At 35.6% G+C, this 17,749-nt stretch overlaps 1 protein-coding gene across 1 annotated transcript in view; it reads right to left on the bottom strand.

The window, feature by feature from the left end:
* Positions 1-16,312, bottom strand: part of LOC145691942 (fatty acyl-CoA hydrolase precursor, medium chain-like) — a 70,755-nt gene extending 54,443 nt beyond the window's left edge. The window contains exons 1-3 of the mRNA XM_081767244.1: positions 15,996-16,312; positions 5,568-5,732; positions 768-909 (exon numbers count right to left, since the gene is read on the bottom strand). Coding sequence (XP_081623370.1) covers positions 768-909; positions 5,568-5,732; positions 15,996-16,205 — 517 coding nt within the window. The 5' untranslated portion in view covers positions 16,206-16,312. The remainder of the gene's footprint in view (positions 1-767; positions 910-5,567; positions 5,733-15,995) is intronic.
* Between the last annotated feature and the right edge of the window lie 1,437 nt (positions 16,313-17,749).

Genomic DNA, 17,749 nt, shown 5'->3' with positions numbered 1-17,749 from the left:
CATCATCACCGTCTCATTTACCCCACGAACCATGACGTGGGGAGTCAAACTCAAAGACTTCATTTCATATATTTTGATATAAATAAATAGTTACTTCACAAAATTTCCAAAACATCATTACAGGTACTGAACAAATTTTTTTTAGCTGAAACTTTCTTATTTCGAAATCTACTATTTTGTGATAGAAAAGATTAGACGTCTAATCCTAGATGAAACTGCCTTTGCTCTTGGAAAGTAATGTTTGAACTATTTAACTTTCGAACTTTTCTTCTAAATTCTTAAAGCAAGCCATACTGAGATTCACCTAGAGGTATTAGCTTAGCATTTCTTTCACAAGAATAATTATATATATCGTCATTAACTGTTATGGAAGAGCACAGGTTCATGAAATAATTCTAAACGCGAAGAAGGTGGAAGAAATTTACTATGTTCTATTAAATTATTAAACAGAGATGTATACAGGAGGTTATCAAAAGATTCCATGTAGTACACTATATGAAATTATTGCCATTAGTCCTTAGTTAACAATATCAACTTGTTTCTTTTTCTAACCTGTAATTATCGTTGGACGTTAAAATCAAATATTTCATTTATCTTTTTCTAATCTTTTTTGCTTGTTTTCATTAGATCTATTACGAATACATATTATATTTTTGTTTCAATTGGTTCATATTTATAGATCAATTTATTACTTGTGATGATTACACTCTTAAAGTGTGTATTGTTTAATATTATTACTTAAACATGTTTCTAAAATACTTTAGTACCTAGCAAGCCAAGGCGATACTGCGGAACAGCCAGAACTACATCGTAGTCAAGAAGATAACCAGGTTCATATGCAGAGGATCCTGAAGTGAAACCTCCTCCATGAATAAAAAACATAACAGGAAACTTTGAGCTACCATTGATCTAAAATAGAGAGAGAAATCATTACAGATTTATTTATTAACAAATTTAAAGATTCTTGAAAACATTAAGAGCGTGATTTAAAATCCAATAAGAAAGATTAACCAGTTCCTTAAACTTGTTTGGCAGATGATATCAATTACCTTCAGATAGTTTAAAATCTTAGTAAGGATGATGGATTATAGGGGCAATTAGGTTGAGTTGAGTTGATTTTAGTTTAGCATCCCTTTCAGCAGCGGGGCTACATGAGACGTGGATCTACTGATTAACGTGGAATCTGAACCACATGAGCTCCCGCCGGGAATCAAACCCGGGTCTCCCACGCCAAAGGCGTAGGGGCAATTAGGAACATTCATCTTAAAACGGTTAAAATTAACTATTTAATTTATCATTACCATGTAGTATTGATGCGAACTCAATATATTATTATTTGTTTAAAAAATGCCCAGTTATGTCTTTACAGAAACAGATATTCTCTTTTCTAAGTATCGCTATGTTCGTTTCCAAATATTGTATTTTGTTATTTACGATGCGTTTAGTTAAAGTATGTTTTTAGATTCTCTGCCTATGTTGTTAATTCAGAAAATACACGTTGTTGTACAACATTGTACATTGTAGATTTAATATAGAAAAAAATATAACATTGTTTGTATTTTACACAGTGCTAATAGTTTTATTATAAATATTATTTTAGCTTTGAATTTATACGAGATATACTATTTTCATTTTCAAAGTTTTATATTCTTCTCAGAACCAATTGGATGTTGTCTTTCAGGATGTTTTTGCATATCCTCATGGACTATGGTAATTCTCTGAACAGTCTTTTCGGATCTTATGACTATACTAGTGGTGGCCTGAAATATATTTCGACAGTTGGGGACGTGTGCATCAGTAGTCTTCTTAAGACACTCGCCAAGAAGAATAGCAGTTAGATGGCTTACTTGCCTTTCAGCAAATTTTTGTTATTTCAAGACATTATCGCCAAAGTTGAAAGCTAGTTTTCGACAATTTGACTATGAGTACAATGATAAGAAATATGCAAATATATACAATGCACGACTGTAAATGGGCATTTCAAACTTTTGAAACATTTATAGAAATTTACTAGAAAGAGAGTAGTTTGCAGTAGAACACTCATAATAATTAAGGTAATTTACTGGTCGATCTGAGGAGCGAATAGAAAAGCTGGATCTATGTTAAAATATTCACAATATTTAAAGATACATTCATTGCAGCAGATCACAAGAGCAAGTCTAAGTAGTAAACTACAGTACTAACAATCATTGGTAGGAGTGGCAGCAAACATACTAATAGAAAGGATTAGTATTTCCGAAGATGATTACGAGGCGTGTGCGGAAAGTAAGTACCAATTTAAAAAAAAAACTACTAAATCATGTTTGCTGAAGTCATTTTTTTTTACATGAGAGTATACACATTAAAATAATTTTCAACATTTTTTCAATCAATATTCAAACACTTCTCAGAGCGGGTGATCAACTTATCCAAACCTTTCGCAACGAAACATCCTTCTAGTCCGACAAGTATGCACTGTTTCAATTGAACCTCACCGCAGCGCTAGTGTCGGCGTTTGCGCATAAGCGCAAATTTCACTGGTTCATTACTTCTCCTCTGATACCAGTATGGTTGAGTTGTGGCATATGTACTGTGTTCTGTGATCGTTTACGATGTTTGAAACAATTGCTGACCTTGCCGACTGAAATTTGTTCTGTTATCCGGTTTTTACAAGCGAGAAAGGTTATGTCGGCCGAAATTCATCGTCAAATTGTAGCGACTTACGATAAAAAATACAATGAGTGATGGCAATTATTAAAGTGCATGAGTTGATTGAAGGACTGAAAGATGTCCAAAACGAACCAGTAAGCGGGGCAGCCTTCTCTTCTGACTGATGAGTTGGTGAGGAAAATCGATGAGAAAATTTCTGAGAATAGGCGTTTCAATGACAATACTTTCATATGAGTTTATTTAAGTTTCTAGAACTATTTTGCATGACATTGTTACCAACAGCTTAGGTTATTTCAAAATGTGTTCGCGCTGGGTTCCTACAATGCTTACATACGTTCTCAAAACCAAAGGTCTTGGCAGTGTTCTGACATTCCTTATCCGTCTCAGAGAGGAAGGAGGGAACATTTTAAACCAAGACGTGGTGGGTGAATTTAGCATGCCACCCCCGAATCTAAATAACATTTAATGGACTGGCGGCACACAGAATCTCCCACTAAGCAAAAGTGGAAAACGATGATCTCAGCACAAAAACTTATGTTCACAATGTTTTAGGACAAAAAAAAAAGTTTTGCTTGTTGACTTCGTATCCAGGGTTAAATCGTCAATGAGGGACGATACTGTGAGACTTCGAGAAAACTTCGGTGTGCAATCTAAAACAAATGGAAGGGAATGTTCCAAAAAGGAGCTGTGTTTATCCATGACAATGATGGTCACCATATTGCTGGTGCCATCTAAACGTTAATCTGGCATTTCGGTTGGAACAGTTAGATCACCCGCCGTACAGTCTCGTCTGACTACCACTTGTTCCTGCACCTGAAGCTCGAACTAAGCGCTTTGAAAGAGACGATGACGCAAACGCTGTGGCGTTTTGGTTGTCTTTACTGTCGGCGTTTTTGTTTGAGAAAGATTTAGAGAAGTTACTCACTCACTATGACAAGTGTTTGAACATAGGTGAAAACTGTATCGAAAAGTAGTTTATGGCGTATTCTTTCATGTAAAAATAAATTTGTCTTGCACAAACCTGTTTTAGTATATTTTTAAAAGGTACTTACTCTCCGGACACACCTCGCAAACAACAATTGTCTGTTTGTTGCTATGGAAACTGTCTAGGCTATTGTAAACAGAACTATTGTAAAATATGAATCAATATAATTTGACAAAAGAATACGTGTACATATACTAGCTGAAGGTTCAAAGTCAGGGCATATGAAGATTTAGATAATGCTAATAACGTATTGCTGAATTGGTTGTATTTCAATACAGCATTACTGAAAAGAAACAAAAGATTAGAAGCGTGAGATACAAGGAAGGTACTATGGTGCAAAGCAAGGTTTAAGTTGGTAAATAACTATTTTCATGTAAAGTTGAAGAAATAGTATAACTACGTTTAAAACATTTACAGTCCACATTTCATACGTAACGACTTGTTTTTTTAACCCTACCAGAATGAACACAAGTCATGAAAGTGTGAGTAAGACACTTTCTGTGTAGTATTCTGGAAACCAGTACAAAACTAGGAAATAGGTACTTATTTGTTGCTGTATACTATCATTGGCTGTACCAGAACATCTGACACTTATATTTGAGAACCAATATTAAATAATTCAAACAGAAATGGGAATCAGTCCCGTAATTTCTTGTCCTCTACTTCATACAAAACAAATCTTTGATAATAAATTTTAGTCATTTTATGTTAAATCAGGAGTGTGAAAGAAAGGTTCTAAGATCATAATGTTATAGTTACTACCATCCAATTGCCCACGTAAGACTGAATTAATCTTTACTGTCAACTTTACATTGCCTTGATTACCAGGAATGTCTCATACCAGTATAGGACTAATGTACTATACTGTTAGATTGTGTATGTTAGTCTTCTTTATTATACCCTAGACAAGAAATTAATACAACCTATAAAATTTAGAAAATTAAGAATCTAAGTAAGGAGTAACTTATAAATTTTGTCACGCAGAAGAAAATAATAATAATCTCATCATTAATATTATATAAAACATGGTTAAATCTTTTCCAAAATTTAACACGGCTGACCCAAAACCGTTTACTAATTGTCATTACGCATTTTAGATTTTAATTGAATTATTACAACAGTTTTAGAAATAAAGCTTTCGTAAACCATAACAAATAAAAGGTTAACCCTAGAAAATCCGTGCTCGCATTCGCCACGTGAAGGACTAAGGATGGAGGGTCAAATTTGCCAGCGCTGGTTTTAAGTAGCTTTCAGAGTATATTTGTTCAATTTGAGTTTATATGTTGAACTAAATTTCAAAAAGGAAACTTTTCAAGGAAGTGTGCTTTTTATTTGTAAATAAATAAATAACGGGCTAAATATATTGCGTAAAACTGTTTACATATTATACAAAATTTCTTATAATACTATGCAGAAAACCAGTTTTACAACTAACACAGGACAATTTCTATGAAAGCCTAAGTGTTTATATAAAGGAGAATTGTAAAAATTTTATAAAGTAATACAAGTTTTAGATATAAAAAACGAATATTAGGAATTTTGGGGGAAAACAAAGATGGATTATAAGTATGACCAAGGAGGGTCAAATCGGGCCAGAGAATATGATTTTTTGTTTTACAAAAAATAATGCAAGATATTCCAGTTGAGAAAAAGAGAAAATGAACCTTTCAACAGAAGGAACAATAACAAAGAAATAAAGAATCCTGAATACATATATTAATCCATATAAACTAAATAAAAATGAACTCGCTGACAAAATGGACCACTCCCTTCTTGATCTTTCTAGGATTAATGTTAATTACACTAATTTTCAGTTTTCAAACTACTATTCGTGATGTGTTTGAGGAGTTGGTTCTCTAAACAGTTAAAGAGTAAACGTGTCTTTTTTGTGAGCATAAAAAGCATGACGAATGTAAACTTTATGATATCTTACCTGTGGACTGAATACACTTATTGACAGGCAATCTTCTAAATCTTCTTGGAAAGCTTCAGAAGTGATGGTTGATTGGGAAAGTTTACTCATCGGTGACTGAGGGCATCGTCGATGTTGCTGACTGGCATCAAATTCTCCATCCCATGGATCTACACTTTCAGGTGGCTATCGAATGAAAATATTAAAATTAAATATATTATTCAGTACGCTTAGATATTAAATTGAAATTCGTTTAAGATAATGAAGAATTCAGAAATTAAAAACAATATACCATTTTACATAATAGTGTGGGCATCGGGCCTCGAACCATACTCACGCACATTAGAGATAAGTTTGAAGCCGCTTTGCGCGGAACGAACGCGAACATCATGCATATGTATGTAACTTATGTGCGTGTTTGTCAGAAAATCTACAATCAAAGTATATTTTGTAGTAAAAGTCATTGGATTTCTACACATTTTCTCATACTTAGTTGCTAGTCACCACGTTGTTCCCACTTCACACTAAACAGTGATGTAAGTTTTCTCTTAGACAAATATCTTGCCAAATGCTGTGCCCTGTTCTCATTGCCATTACCGGGCTTTACTGTCGAAACAAGACTCTAAAAGTTCTTATTGTATTTTCGCCTTCTGTTTACCTTTAGCATCCTTTCCACTGAGCGATGCGAGTTTTATACATCCCGTCCGAGCTATCTATCTATCTATCTATCTATATGTTTGTGTGTGTGTAGGGTGTTTGAAGACATCACCGACAACGATTGAGAGGTGATTCCTGACACCCAGATAAGCTAAAAAGTATTAACCACCCTGGGTGCACAAATGCTTCCTTTCGGAGTTATAGGCTGACGAAATCAAGAAAAAATGCACTTTAAAGATCCATAGCTCACTTACTGTAGCCTCGGGTCAAGACTTCACTTAGGAACTGGTATGTGTCCTATCCAAATATCTAAGTTTCAGAATCGTGCTATACTTCCATTACAACTTTTATAGAGGTAGTTAGTGAGTAATTCAAATTATATGTCCGTAACGAAACTTTCTCTATAAAAAATGTTGCGTGAGTATCATAAGATTCTGAAATATTTTTTTTTTTTTTGGATAGTGCACCTATTAGTTCCTAAATGAAGTCTTGACCCGACTACCGTAGGTAGCGTAATTTTGGAGCTACCAACCTTTAAAATTCAATTTTGCGTATTTTCGGTAGCCTATAACTCAGAAAGGAAGCATTTGTGCACCCATGTTAGTATACACTTTTTGTCTTATTTTGATGTCAGTAATCACTTTCTAAACGTTGTTGGTATTGTTTTGAAACACCCTATATATATGCAGATGGTGATCAGAAAAATGGAAACACCTGAACGAAATAGCAACTTACCAGATTAATGTGGTGTCGGGCCACCTTTCGCCTTCAGAACAGCCTTGATGCGACGCGGGATGGAGGCATAGAGGTCGTGAATGATAGCAAGTGGAATTTTACACCATTCCTCGTACAGGGCATCGGCCAGTTCTGTGAGAGAGGATGGAGGTGGAAATCGTCGCCGGAGTCGTGTTTCCAAGACGGACCACAGATGTTCAATTATGTTGAGATCTGGGGATTGGGCGGGCCAGGGGAGGTGTTGAACTTCATCCCGATGTTCCTCAAACCACGCTGCAACAACACCAGCTGTGTGAATGGGTGCATTATCATCCTGAAAGATGGCGTCATTGTCCGGGAACAACATGCGGATCATAGGATGCAAGTAGTCTCCTAAAATTGCGACATAATCGTTGGCAGTGATTCGTCCGCTAGGTGTGACCATAGGACCCAATGAAAACCATGATATGGCGGCCCACAGCATCACCGAGCCGCCGCCCTGTTTCACAGTTGGGCGGAGACACTGCAGATCATAAGCTTCTTTGGGCGTTCTCCACACATGAACACGGCCCGTGGTTGGGAATAGGGTGAAGGATGACTCATCCGACATTATCACACGTTTCCAGTCCTCAACGGTCCAAGTTGCAAGGTCGCGGCACGATTTGCGGCGTGCGAAAGCGTTATGGTCCCTAATGAGCGGTTTGGCCCGTGCAACACGACCCCGTAAGTTCATGTCATGTAATTCGCGGCGGACTGTGACTGTCGAAACAGGGTGGGGGAGGTGCTGATTGAGTTCCTCCGTCACTTGCTCCGCAGTGGCACGACGGTTCTGCGTGACAATGCGCTTTAATACCCGGCGTGACCTGTCACTCATGATTTTCTTCCCCCCACTGTTCCGCTTCCCCGATGTGGTTTTCCCGTGTGTTGTGTAGGCCGTCATCACCTTCGACACTGTCCCACGCGACACACCTAACACAGTAGCCACTGCCGTCACACTCACTCCACATAACCGCGCAACAACAATTTGCCCTCTTTGAAAATCTGAGAGGTCTCCCATTTTATACTACCTCCGTCTGCTGAGCCACTGGACACTGCTGTTCCACTGCGCCTGACGTAGTATGGAGACCGACCTAACACACCACCACCAGCGGTCCGGCGCTGCGGGCGCCACGACACCACTGCCAACCCATACACCAGACGTGTTGCCAACTACAGGTGTTTCCATTTTTCTGATCACCATCTATATATATACAGAAAGAGAGAGAGAGATAGAATGTTCTATCAACATTAATCCAATGTTAGATCCATTTAATGTGGTAGAATATTACACACTACATAAATATGTGTAATATTCTACGGAATTTTGTGAACAGAAGTCACAGAACTCAGTGAAAATAAAAATGAAAACAACAAAATAGAACATGGCCTTTTACTATTTTTAACATTTTTGAAAACTATTTTAATCAGATTTTACTCTTGTGAAAACATGAAAATAAAACGTAAATTTTACCAGTAGATAGGAATTGCATAAAGCTGTCTAAATCAGCTGTATTTACATTATGAGTTTTTAACCATTGCTAGTAGTGTGTAGAACTGTCAAAAGTTTAAATTATTCTTCTATTCTGTTTCAAACTATGATAATTAGAAGGTTAGAGTGCTTCTTGAGCAGGTAACCTACCACTGAAATATAAAATTCACAGCTCCTTAACTAGTGATGGGTAAATTCCCGGGAAGATATTTTTCGGGAATATTTCCTGGGAAGATTCCCGGGAAGATTCCCAAAAATGAGAATTTTCCGGATATTTATGTACAATCACAAAGAAAATTGCATTCTATTACTATATTATGATTTTAAAGTTAAATTCGTTTTCATATCACAGTATATTATTACCGTTGTCCCCAGGGGAGTCTTTAGAATGTATATTCTGAACGATGTTATGTTTTTTATTAATATTTTATTATATTTAGAGAATACGCAAAATGGATATTTATTTACAATATGTTCTATGAAAGTAAATACGTTTCAAATATGGTAAATCCACACTTTTAAACCGCTAAACAGTTTAAATTTACCTTTTAGTTGATTTTGTATACTTCATATACTAATATTATAAACATATTAAATTTTTAAATGTTATAAACAAATTAAGATGGGTAACTGCCAGAACACACATGTCCCACCATTTTGTCAACATTTGCGCATAAATATGTATGTTCACAATATTTGCCAGATACTTTCCTGTCTTTATAATTTTGCATGTAACATTGCCATACACCACTTTTCTTCCTGCCCATTTCTCGAAATTCCATGCGTTAATTCACAAGTAAAAGAAGTTCGAGTACCTCTTCAGAAATTCGAGACAGAGGGGACAGACAGATGTCTATTACTAACGGTGGTTAAGGGTTTATTAATAGTACTTCATTTCTATTTCTACATAATTCAAATTTATTTTACAATTTTTTTTTTTTTTTTTCATCATTTGTAAATTAGTACTTTGCTACTTTTGGCGATTGTTTGGCTTTGGCGGGTCAGATTTTGCACCTACTTTTTTGCGATATTTTATCCGATGCGGTTGTTTTATGGTTTCATTGGTTAAGTTACGTTACCAACATTAAATTTAGACAGCATTGCCGACCGAGCGTCAGCGAGGGAAAACGGGTTAAAGCCCTGCATCGCACGTTGTTTTCTATCTTCGTCACCAACAATTCACTTTCGTTTCTCACATAAATCACTTCGACTTACCTTTACGGTTTGCACAAATCCCCTACTGCCCTACAAATGTATTCCATACTTTCTTGAGTACTTGAATACTCATTTCTTCCGTTAATCATCCTACCTTTTGCTAGTTTTGCCCCCCACTCAATACTAAACAATTACTCTTCTTTTTAGTGCAAATGGAAATGGAACTTAAAAAATCATATTATTAGTTATATAAAGTACTGCCAAAGAATCTTAAATTTTTTAACCTCCAAATTCTTTAAAACGTAGAAGTAAGTCATGATATATTAAAATAAAGTAACTACTCATATAGTTCTTATAATTTTGAAGATAAAGAAATGGAAATAAATTCCTTCCCGGGAATTTATAGGCCAGGGAAAAACCCGGGAATATTCCCACTTTAAATTTCTTCCCACCGGGAATATTCCCACTGTCCATCACTATCCTTAACCTTAGAACTCATACTCATAAAAACTTTACACTTTCACATAGGTGGGGTCTAATAGACCCCATCCGGGTATTTTAGCCGGAAGTAATTACAATTGCATATTTCGATTACTACAACATAAAGTCATTATGTGCTAGTAATACTAGTAATATTTTGACATATCCACACTCATTTTTGCAACTAAAAAATTCGGTGTTTTATTGTAAGTATACAATTCATCCAACTATTTACATTTAGCTTCGTAGGAGTTACATTTTACCATGTTTTCCTCTTTTCTGAAGCTATGCTCTCTCCTTGAAGATTTGTACAATGTAATATTTTTCAAACATGTCTTGTGTTATAAAATACTCCATGCGTCATTCCGAGTACTTGTTTTGATGCAGTGTGGTGCTCAGTGTGATGACAAGTCTGAATAATAGGATTGGGAGTAGAAAAACATACTGTACCATCTCTACCGGTTAAAATATTTGATGCATAGCTTTCTAAATCCTAAAACAAGTTTCGTTGCCACTAGAAAATTCGAGTTGACTTTAACTATTTGTTGCATATCACGTATCCTGTGCGTTTCCGAAGTATCCTTCTGTATCACTCTCCTCATGACTATCTTCAGAACTTTCCTCGGAAGATAAAACTTCTCCTGCAAGCCACTCAGACACAACTTGTTAAAGTTACTATCTTCTGGGCTCACTGATCCTTCTTTTTCTCGAACTCATTTTCACTGACTAGTCGGCGTATCTTGAAACTAAGAACAAATTACAATCACATAAAATAATGTAAAACTAATTTGCCACGAAGGAGAGTACTTTCTCTATGATATTAAAATTATGAATAAAATAGGTTTATTATTATGAGGAACGTTCATATATACGTTTATAATCCGCGAAACTTACAGCGAAAGGGCTACAAAGACCGGTACAATAAGTTCTCTTTATAGTCAAACATATAGATGAGGTTTCGTTTAATAGATTAACATTGTGACATAAAATGAAATTAATTTAACAATTAAATTTATGGAACACCTGTAAAACCCTAAGTCTAGATTTATATAACAATAAAATGCATTCATCTAACAATGTTCATATTTCTTGTCGGGGTCTCAAAGACCTCAGGTATGGAAACTTAGATTACTCATACAAAATAGTAGAAATCTCAGAAATTGTCGTTTGTATAAGGCTAAACTTGTGTAAGATGCAAAAGCACATTTAGATATTAAAAGTCACGAAAAATGAACATTTGATGCAGCTTTAATATACCAGAAGGCACTTTAATTATCTCTCTGGGATTTGTGATTCCCCACATATCCGTTCTAGGGTTAAGCATGCAGAAATAACCTGGAATCACGGCAAACTCCTGGCTTTACCAATAATGTATATCAATTAGATTCGTATTGAGTGATAAAAAATTATGGCTCTTTTCATAAATGACGCATTTCTGAGAATGCCATTCATAAATATTACTATGACATGTATTCATATTCGGATACTGAAGAATGTTTTCTTCTTTATATCACATAACAGTAAAGAGGTATGTAGATATCAGACTATATTTTAACATTGCATTACAGTTGGGCTTGCAACATACTGTATAGTAGTTCCAATAATAGATATTAATTCTCAATAACAGTTATTTACTTTTAGTGGCTGTTGCAGTAGTATTCTTATTCAGTACCAGTAACTTGACATCAATACCCAATGCTCGTGTAATATCTCTGCAGATTTTACTCATTTCACTGGTAATTGATTTATAGGTGTGGTGATACCGCATAATAAAGTGCTCTGATAATCCATATACTGATTTTTCAATTGATGCGTTACATTAACCGAATTTAGATTTTGTGTTTGCAGGATAAGAGAAAAGTCTATTAGCACCCTATATAAGTGAAAATAGTTGAATTTACCAAACGTGCGATGGTAGAACGTGTGTTACTAACAAACAATTAAATGTATTTGTGTGAGCCGATTGCCATATTCGTTCCCGCCCTTCAGAATATAAAATGAATGTTAAAAAGTGAAGATAAAATTGTCATATAAATATGAAACAGATATAACATTTCAAAGGAAATTCAATTATGAGGGTTCAGTCTACTTAACTGAAGTAAACAAATTTATGAATGGTACAAATATGAGTTTATTATTGTTTCGTTTACAATGTATAAGAATTAATTTTAGGTATTTAACCCTTTCACTACCATTGGGACATATGTGTTCCACGATACATTCTCAGAGGGCCTGTGGTAATTTACCGCATGTTAATGCTATGTTCCACTGTAAAGAGAAGCCTGCTCATGGTTTACAGAATTCTTATGAACATGATCAAATAGACAGTAGTGGATGTGAACGTGGTGATAATGAAACAGATGAAAGTGAAGAAGAAGGTGCTAGTGATAAAGCAGTGGTTGCATGTACTGTCATTTGGAAAAGGGAGCTGAAATTTAAAATATTTGTAATCATAGAAATAACCCCATCAGAAAGTCGCGGTCGGAAAGAGGGATTGCCCCCGTCGACGTTGGCGGGCCGCCGGAGGCAGCCGGCACTCGTCCGCGGCGGCACGACGATCTACTTGTTCAAAGTTGCCAACCTTTTGCCGAGGCGGCAAGCGGTCGAAAATCGTCAAGTAAAATTCCCTTTGCCGACTCTTTGCCGACTGTTGCCGACTGTCAGAGCCGGCAAAACAATCGGAAAGGCATCTTTCCGACCCTCTGCCGACTCCTTATGCCGGCCTCTTTTCGACGGCGGCGCCGGCGCATTTACTGCGCCTTTACGGTTGTTTACCGACTGCTCGGCAAGACAACTTTCCGACGGCGGTGCCGGCGCATTTAATGCTCATTTCCGGCTGTTTGCCGACCGTTCTCCAAGGCAACTATTCGTCGCGGTCGAATATCGCGCTGAAAGATGCCGGCGCCGGCAATCCGACCGCGGCATCTGGTCAGCATAGACAAATTGTCCGACTATAGGCAGCAGAATCCTGATGGGGAAATACGACTCAAGTGTTTTTCTGCCAAATATACGTATCATAATTGAAAATACAGGATGGTCATTCATGTCACTACCACTGAGACATATTTAAGTCCCACGTAAATATATAAGTGGGATGCATATATTCCACCCTTCCCACGTCGAAAAACGAAACGGTGGAAAATGTTATATATATATATATATATATATATATATATATATATATATATATATATATATATATATATATATGTGTGTGTGTGTGTGTGTGTGTGTGTGTGTGTTTGAAAACAACTTAAAGTAACCATATATTCTCACTCCTTGAAAAACAATTGGTAGTAAAAGGATTAAATTGCTATCGTTATAAAGCGATGCTTTCTGCCTCTTGCCTCTACGCGTAAAAGAAACAAGCCACTCGCAAGTTAATAACTGACAAAACTGCCTGTGCCGTACACATACATAGAACCAACAACGTTCACAAAAAAAATGCAAGGAAAGATGGATCAAAGATAAACAGCTCTAGGAACGTCCGAAAACGTTGCAGGACGAGATATATTCACGAAACTGTAAAAATCATTTGATAAGGTATCAAAACTTAGTAAGTACAATTGTTCCTCGAATATGGTGTCAGTCAAACAACATTGGTTCGATTACTCAATCCCGTTTTAAACCACTACTGCTTAAAGATTTACGTAAGAATGGTACGGATCGTTGTGTTGAATTTTGCGTACAGTACCTCAAGCAATTTCCGTTTTTTTTTTTTTTTTTTAACCTTTTAGTGTGCACAAGCGATACTTGGCGTTTCGTGTACATTCGTTCCTTTCTAATAGTTTCATGCGTGTAGAACGTAATCTACTGTTGACTGCTCTGCAACAGGATCAATCGTATAATCAATACATGGCAATTAAGACATTCGTTGTGAACTTCATTGACTATCTACTAGCAACAACAAATTTCACTGGGTAGGGCAGCGGCGGTTCAGTGGTAGAGCGTTCACCTCTGTTGCATGGTTCCCTGGTATGATCCCAGCTCGCGGCAAGTGAACTTTATATTGGAAAACACAGTGTAAGTGGATTTTTCGGAGTTCCCCCTTTTCCTCCTACTTCCTTCATTCCACCATTTTATTTATTTCTAACCATCAGCATCTCCTTTAGCCCACCTGAAATAGCCATGGGATGTAAAAATCAAAGATTTTATTTAATTTAGTTTTTCCTTCACTAGCTATAAATATGATTTTAAAATATTCTGTATTCATTAGTGGCGATCTGGTTCAAATAGGAACAGCAAAAACGCAATTTAGCAACATTAACCTTCTCATATTTTTCACTAATTAGAATCAGGTTAACCTGACATAGTTTATTGCATTTCTTTTAAATTTAAAGTCCGCTTCATATATGATGTGTTCACGTCAATATTCACTATTTTTAAGTTAAACTCAGGTTGCTGGTCACCAACACACAACCCGACTCCCACAAACTTAACCTCATTCTATATCATAGCGGACTAACATGCTTTTGACTCAAATTTAAAAGTTACGTTTATTAAAGGTCAGCATCTTTTCTGCAAAATTTGTCTGGATTAGGGACTATTTGATCCCATCATATTAGGCTGGTTTACACCTTATCAGGCCGGTAGCCAGCCAAAATGTAGGAATGGGCGTCGGAAGTTAGGGGGCCCCGATCCTATCACATTATAGGTCATCACTATATTATAGTTAATTTGCAAGCCTACCGTAAAAGTTTTAGAGGAGCCAGCCAAAATTTAGGGGGGCCCGGCTCTCCGAGACGCCCCGTGGATACGGGCCTGCACCTTAAAAATAACTGTTAAAATGTAGGAAAGAATGTGTCGTCTTTATTTGAAGTTTGTTTCTTAAATTAGGCAATGAGCAAAGCTCTGAGTTTGAAACAGACTTACTCAGTTACTATTCATCGATTTAACCACTAAATAATAGGTTTACTTGAAAAACACAATATGCCATGTACCTTATAAGTCCAATAATATTTAGAAATGATAAAGGAAAGGATACAAACATATACACAAATTCTAACTATTTCTAAAGGTAATAGCTGGTTTCTGCTCTCTTCAGTGGAAACATATTCAATACGACATGCATTTTGTTTATAAATTCAGGTAAGTTTGGACACTAAATGTAATTTTAAATCTAAAACTGGAGCCATACTACATGTAAAACTTTTTCAAAATCTATTTTGAGTATTTGTTTATGAACATGGAATACATTAATCCAATCAAACTTGGAGCTCCTCCGTGGCTAAGCGGTTAGCGTACGCGCCTTTGGCGTGGGAGACCCGGGTTCGATTCCCGGCGGGAGCTATGTAGTTCGGATTCCACGTTAATTAGTAGGTCGACGTCTCATATAGCCTCGCTGCTGAACGGGACGTAAAACTGAAAATCAATCAATCAATCCAATCAAACTTATGCGATCAGAATCCTAAGCGGTAAGAGTGATAGTAAAGCTCTATAATCTATCTATTTATATATATATATATATATATATATATATATATATATATATATATATATATATATATATATATATATATATATACTCATTTAAGATAATATGAATAAATTTGGGATGTATCTATGATAGCAAGATATTTTATTTTCACATAATGTGTGGTTGAAGTGTCAGAACTGAGGTTAAATTTATGTTATCTGTTTCTTTTTACCATTTTATGTTATACCTTTACCCGTCCTAAGTAATAGAAGTACGGTAAAAGTTTGAAACGAGTTATCCTTCATTAAATAAGACAAACGATACAAAAGTTTTCACAGAACAACCGGGCAAACAATGTGTTCAGTATCAAATGGCAGAAACGCTCTTACACATGTTTCAATTGTATGTTAGGTTGCATAGTAAACTAAATTTCCATTGAACAGGAAGCATAAAAGAAAGAATGAGGCGAAAAAGAATTTTCTAACTCAATGTTCTTTACCTGGAATCTTCTTTCTCCACTTGGAGATTTAGCATAGGGAATTGTCCGAAATTCATACACTAATCTATTTCCTCTGGTTGTTTGAGATGTTGTCCCACGAATTACTCCAAATTCTGGTAGTTCCAGTACTGGAGACTCTTGTGAGACCACAGTTGTAAAAGCCGTAAATGCAACAAGGACTAGTGTCAACATGTTTGAATAGGAATCCATTTCAGTTAAAGAACTATGATATGACAAAAACTTCACCTTTTATGACTTGAGTGAAACAATATATCTTCAAAACGTATCTAAAATATTGAGGAAGGTAATGATATTAAGTGATTATACTAAATACAATATATTCAAGGTCACATTGAGTCATGTCAAACTGATAAGCATAGTATCAGACAAATATAAATGTGTTGATAGAAGAAAAAGAAGACTAACAACTTCAATAAACAGACTAAAATAGTAGAATAAAACCACAGCATTTAAAACCAATGTACATAAAATATTATTTATTTTTCCTATTTTCACTTAAGCATGTTGTTAGAATAACAAAAAAAGATACATTTTTCTAAAATATGTTAACGTTCATAAAAATTGTATAATGATTATTTGTATATATACATCTCAGGTGGTATGGTAGTGATTCATTTAATACTGTTTCTTCCCGTACTTGGTAACAAGCAATCTAGATTTTCATTTACTTTTGTGATAAGAGCAGATAAAATTCAGAGCAGATAATAGATACGAGTAGCTACAATTACTCAATTGAGTTGTATAATCATATTTAAGTAAAGCAAATGTGATTCTATGATATATTGATAAATATAGAAATAAATAGAAATAATAAATAGTTGCTATATACACTAACGTGCAAAAGTCTCTGGTCAAAAGCAATATTTGCATTCCAAATTAAGAGAGATATCGATTTGCGTAGTTCTCGAACTGCTGAATATAATGATCAAGAAGGCGGCAAAGTTACAATTTCGGACATCGCTTGAAAAGGTACACAATCCACATATCAATTACGTTTTGACTCAAGAGTGTATCTCGGGTTTAGCAGTTGCTGTACCTTAAAGTATGTTACAGTATAAGAATAATTATGACAATAATTATCTGAAAAAGTTTTTTTTTTTTTTGTTTTTTTGTTTTTTTGTACTTAAGCTTCCGAAGTTCTCACTGCCGAACTCTGTGCAGCATTGTTGGTTTTCTGTTGTTCGGACGAAAGACCTTTAATGGAGCATCTTAATACTTTAGGAATTATTACTCCATTATCCTTTTAATCACGAAGACTTTTTTAAAAATAAAGCCTGGAATACGGCGCCAATTTTGAAGAAAATGTAGGATTATTTTCAAAATGGCTGTGGATCAGGCCCTAATAGGCGTAAACTCACGGACGTTGAAGGATTTTACGGGTAATACATGAAAGTTTCATAATTTGTCTGTTTGACTCAAATGAAATGTAACCAAGGATTAGAGGGTGGGGAAATTGAATATTTACAATTCTTTTTATAAAAATTTTGGGTTCTGCCCTCCACTCTGTCATTTTACAAGTTGAAGGTGCGCATATAATATGCATTAAAATGTTCTGGTATGTTCTAAATAAAATATGACAGTAGTGTTACCATAGGATACACACAGCGTAATTAGGAAATTCGTCAAAAGTATAATGTGTCTATGCCACTGATTAGGAATGAAAGCTCAAAATGTAGGACTATTTTCAAATGATTTTAGCTCAGGCTCTAATATCAGTAAACTCACGAAAGTTG

The sequence above is a fragment of the Thermobia domestica genome, chromosome 8 (assembly GCF_964235325.1).
Source record: "Thermobia domestica chromosome 8, izTheDome1.hap1.1, whole genome shotgun sequence".
NCBI lineage: Eukaryota > Metazoa > Arthropoda > Insecta > Zygentoma > Lepismatidae > Thermobia > Thermobia domestica.
Note: the sequence above shows the minus strand (reverse complement) of the source record. Positions and strands in the feature narration are given on the sequence as shown.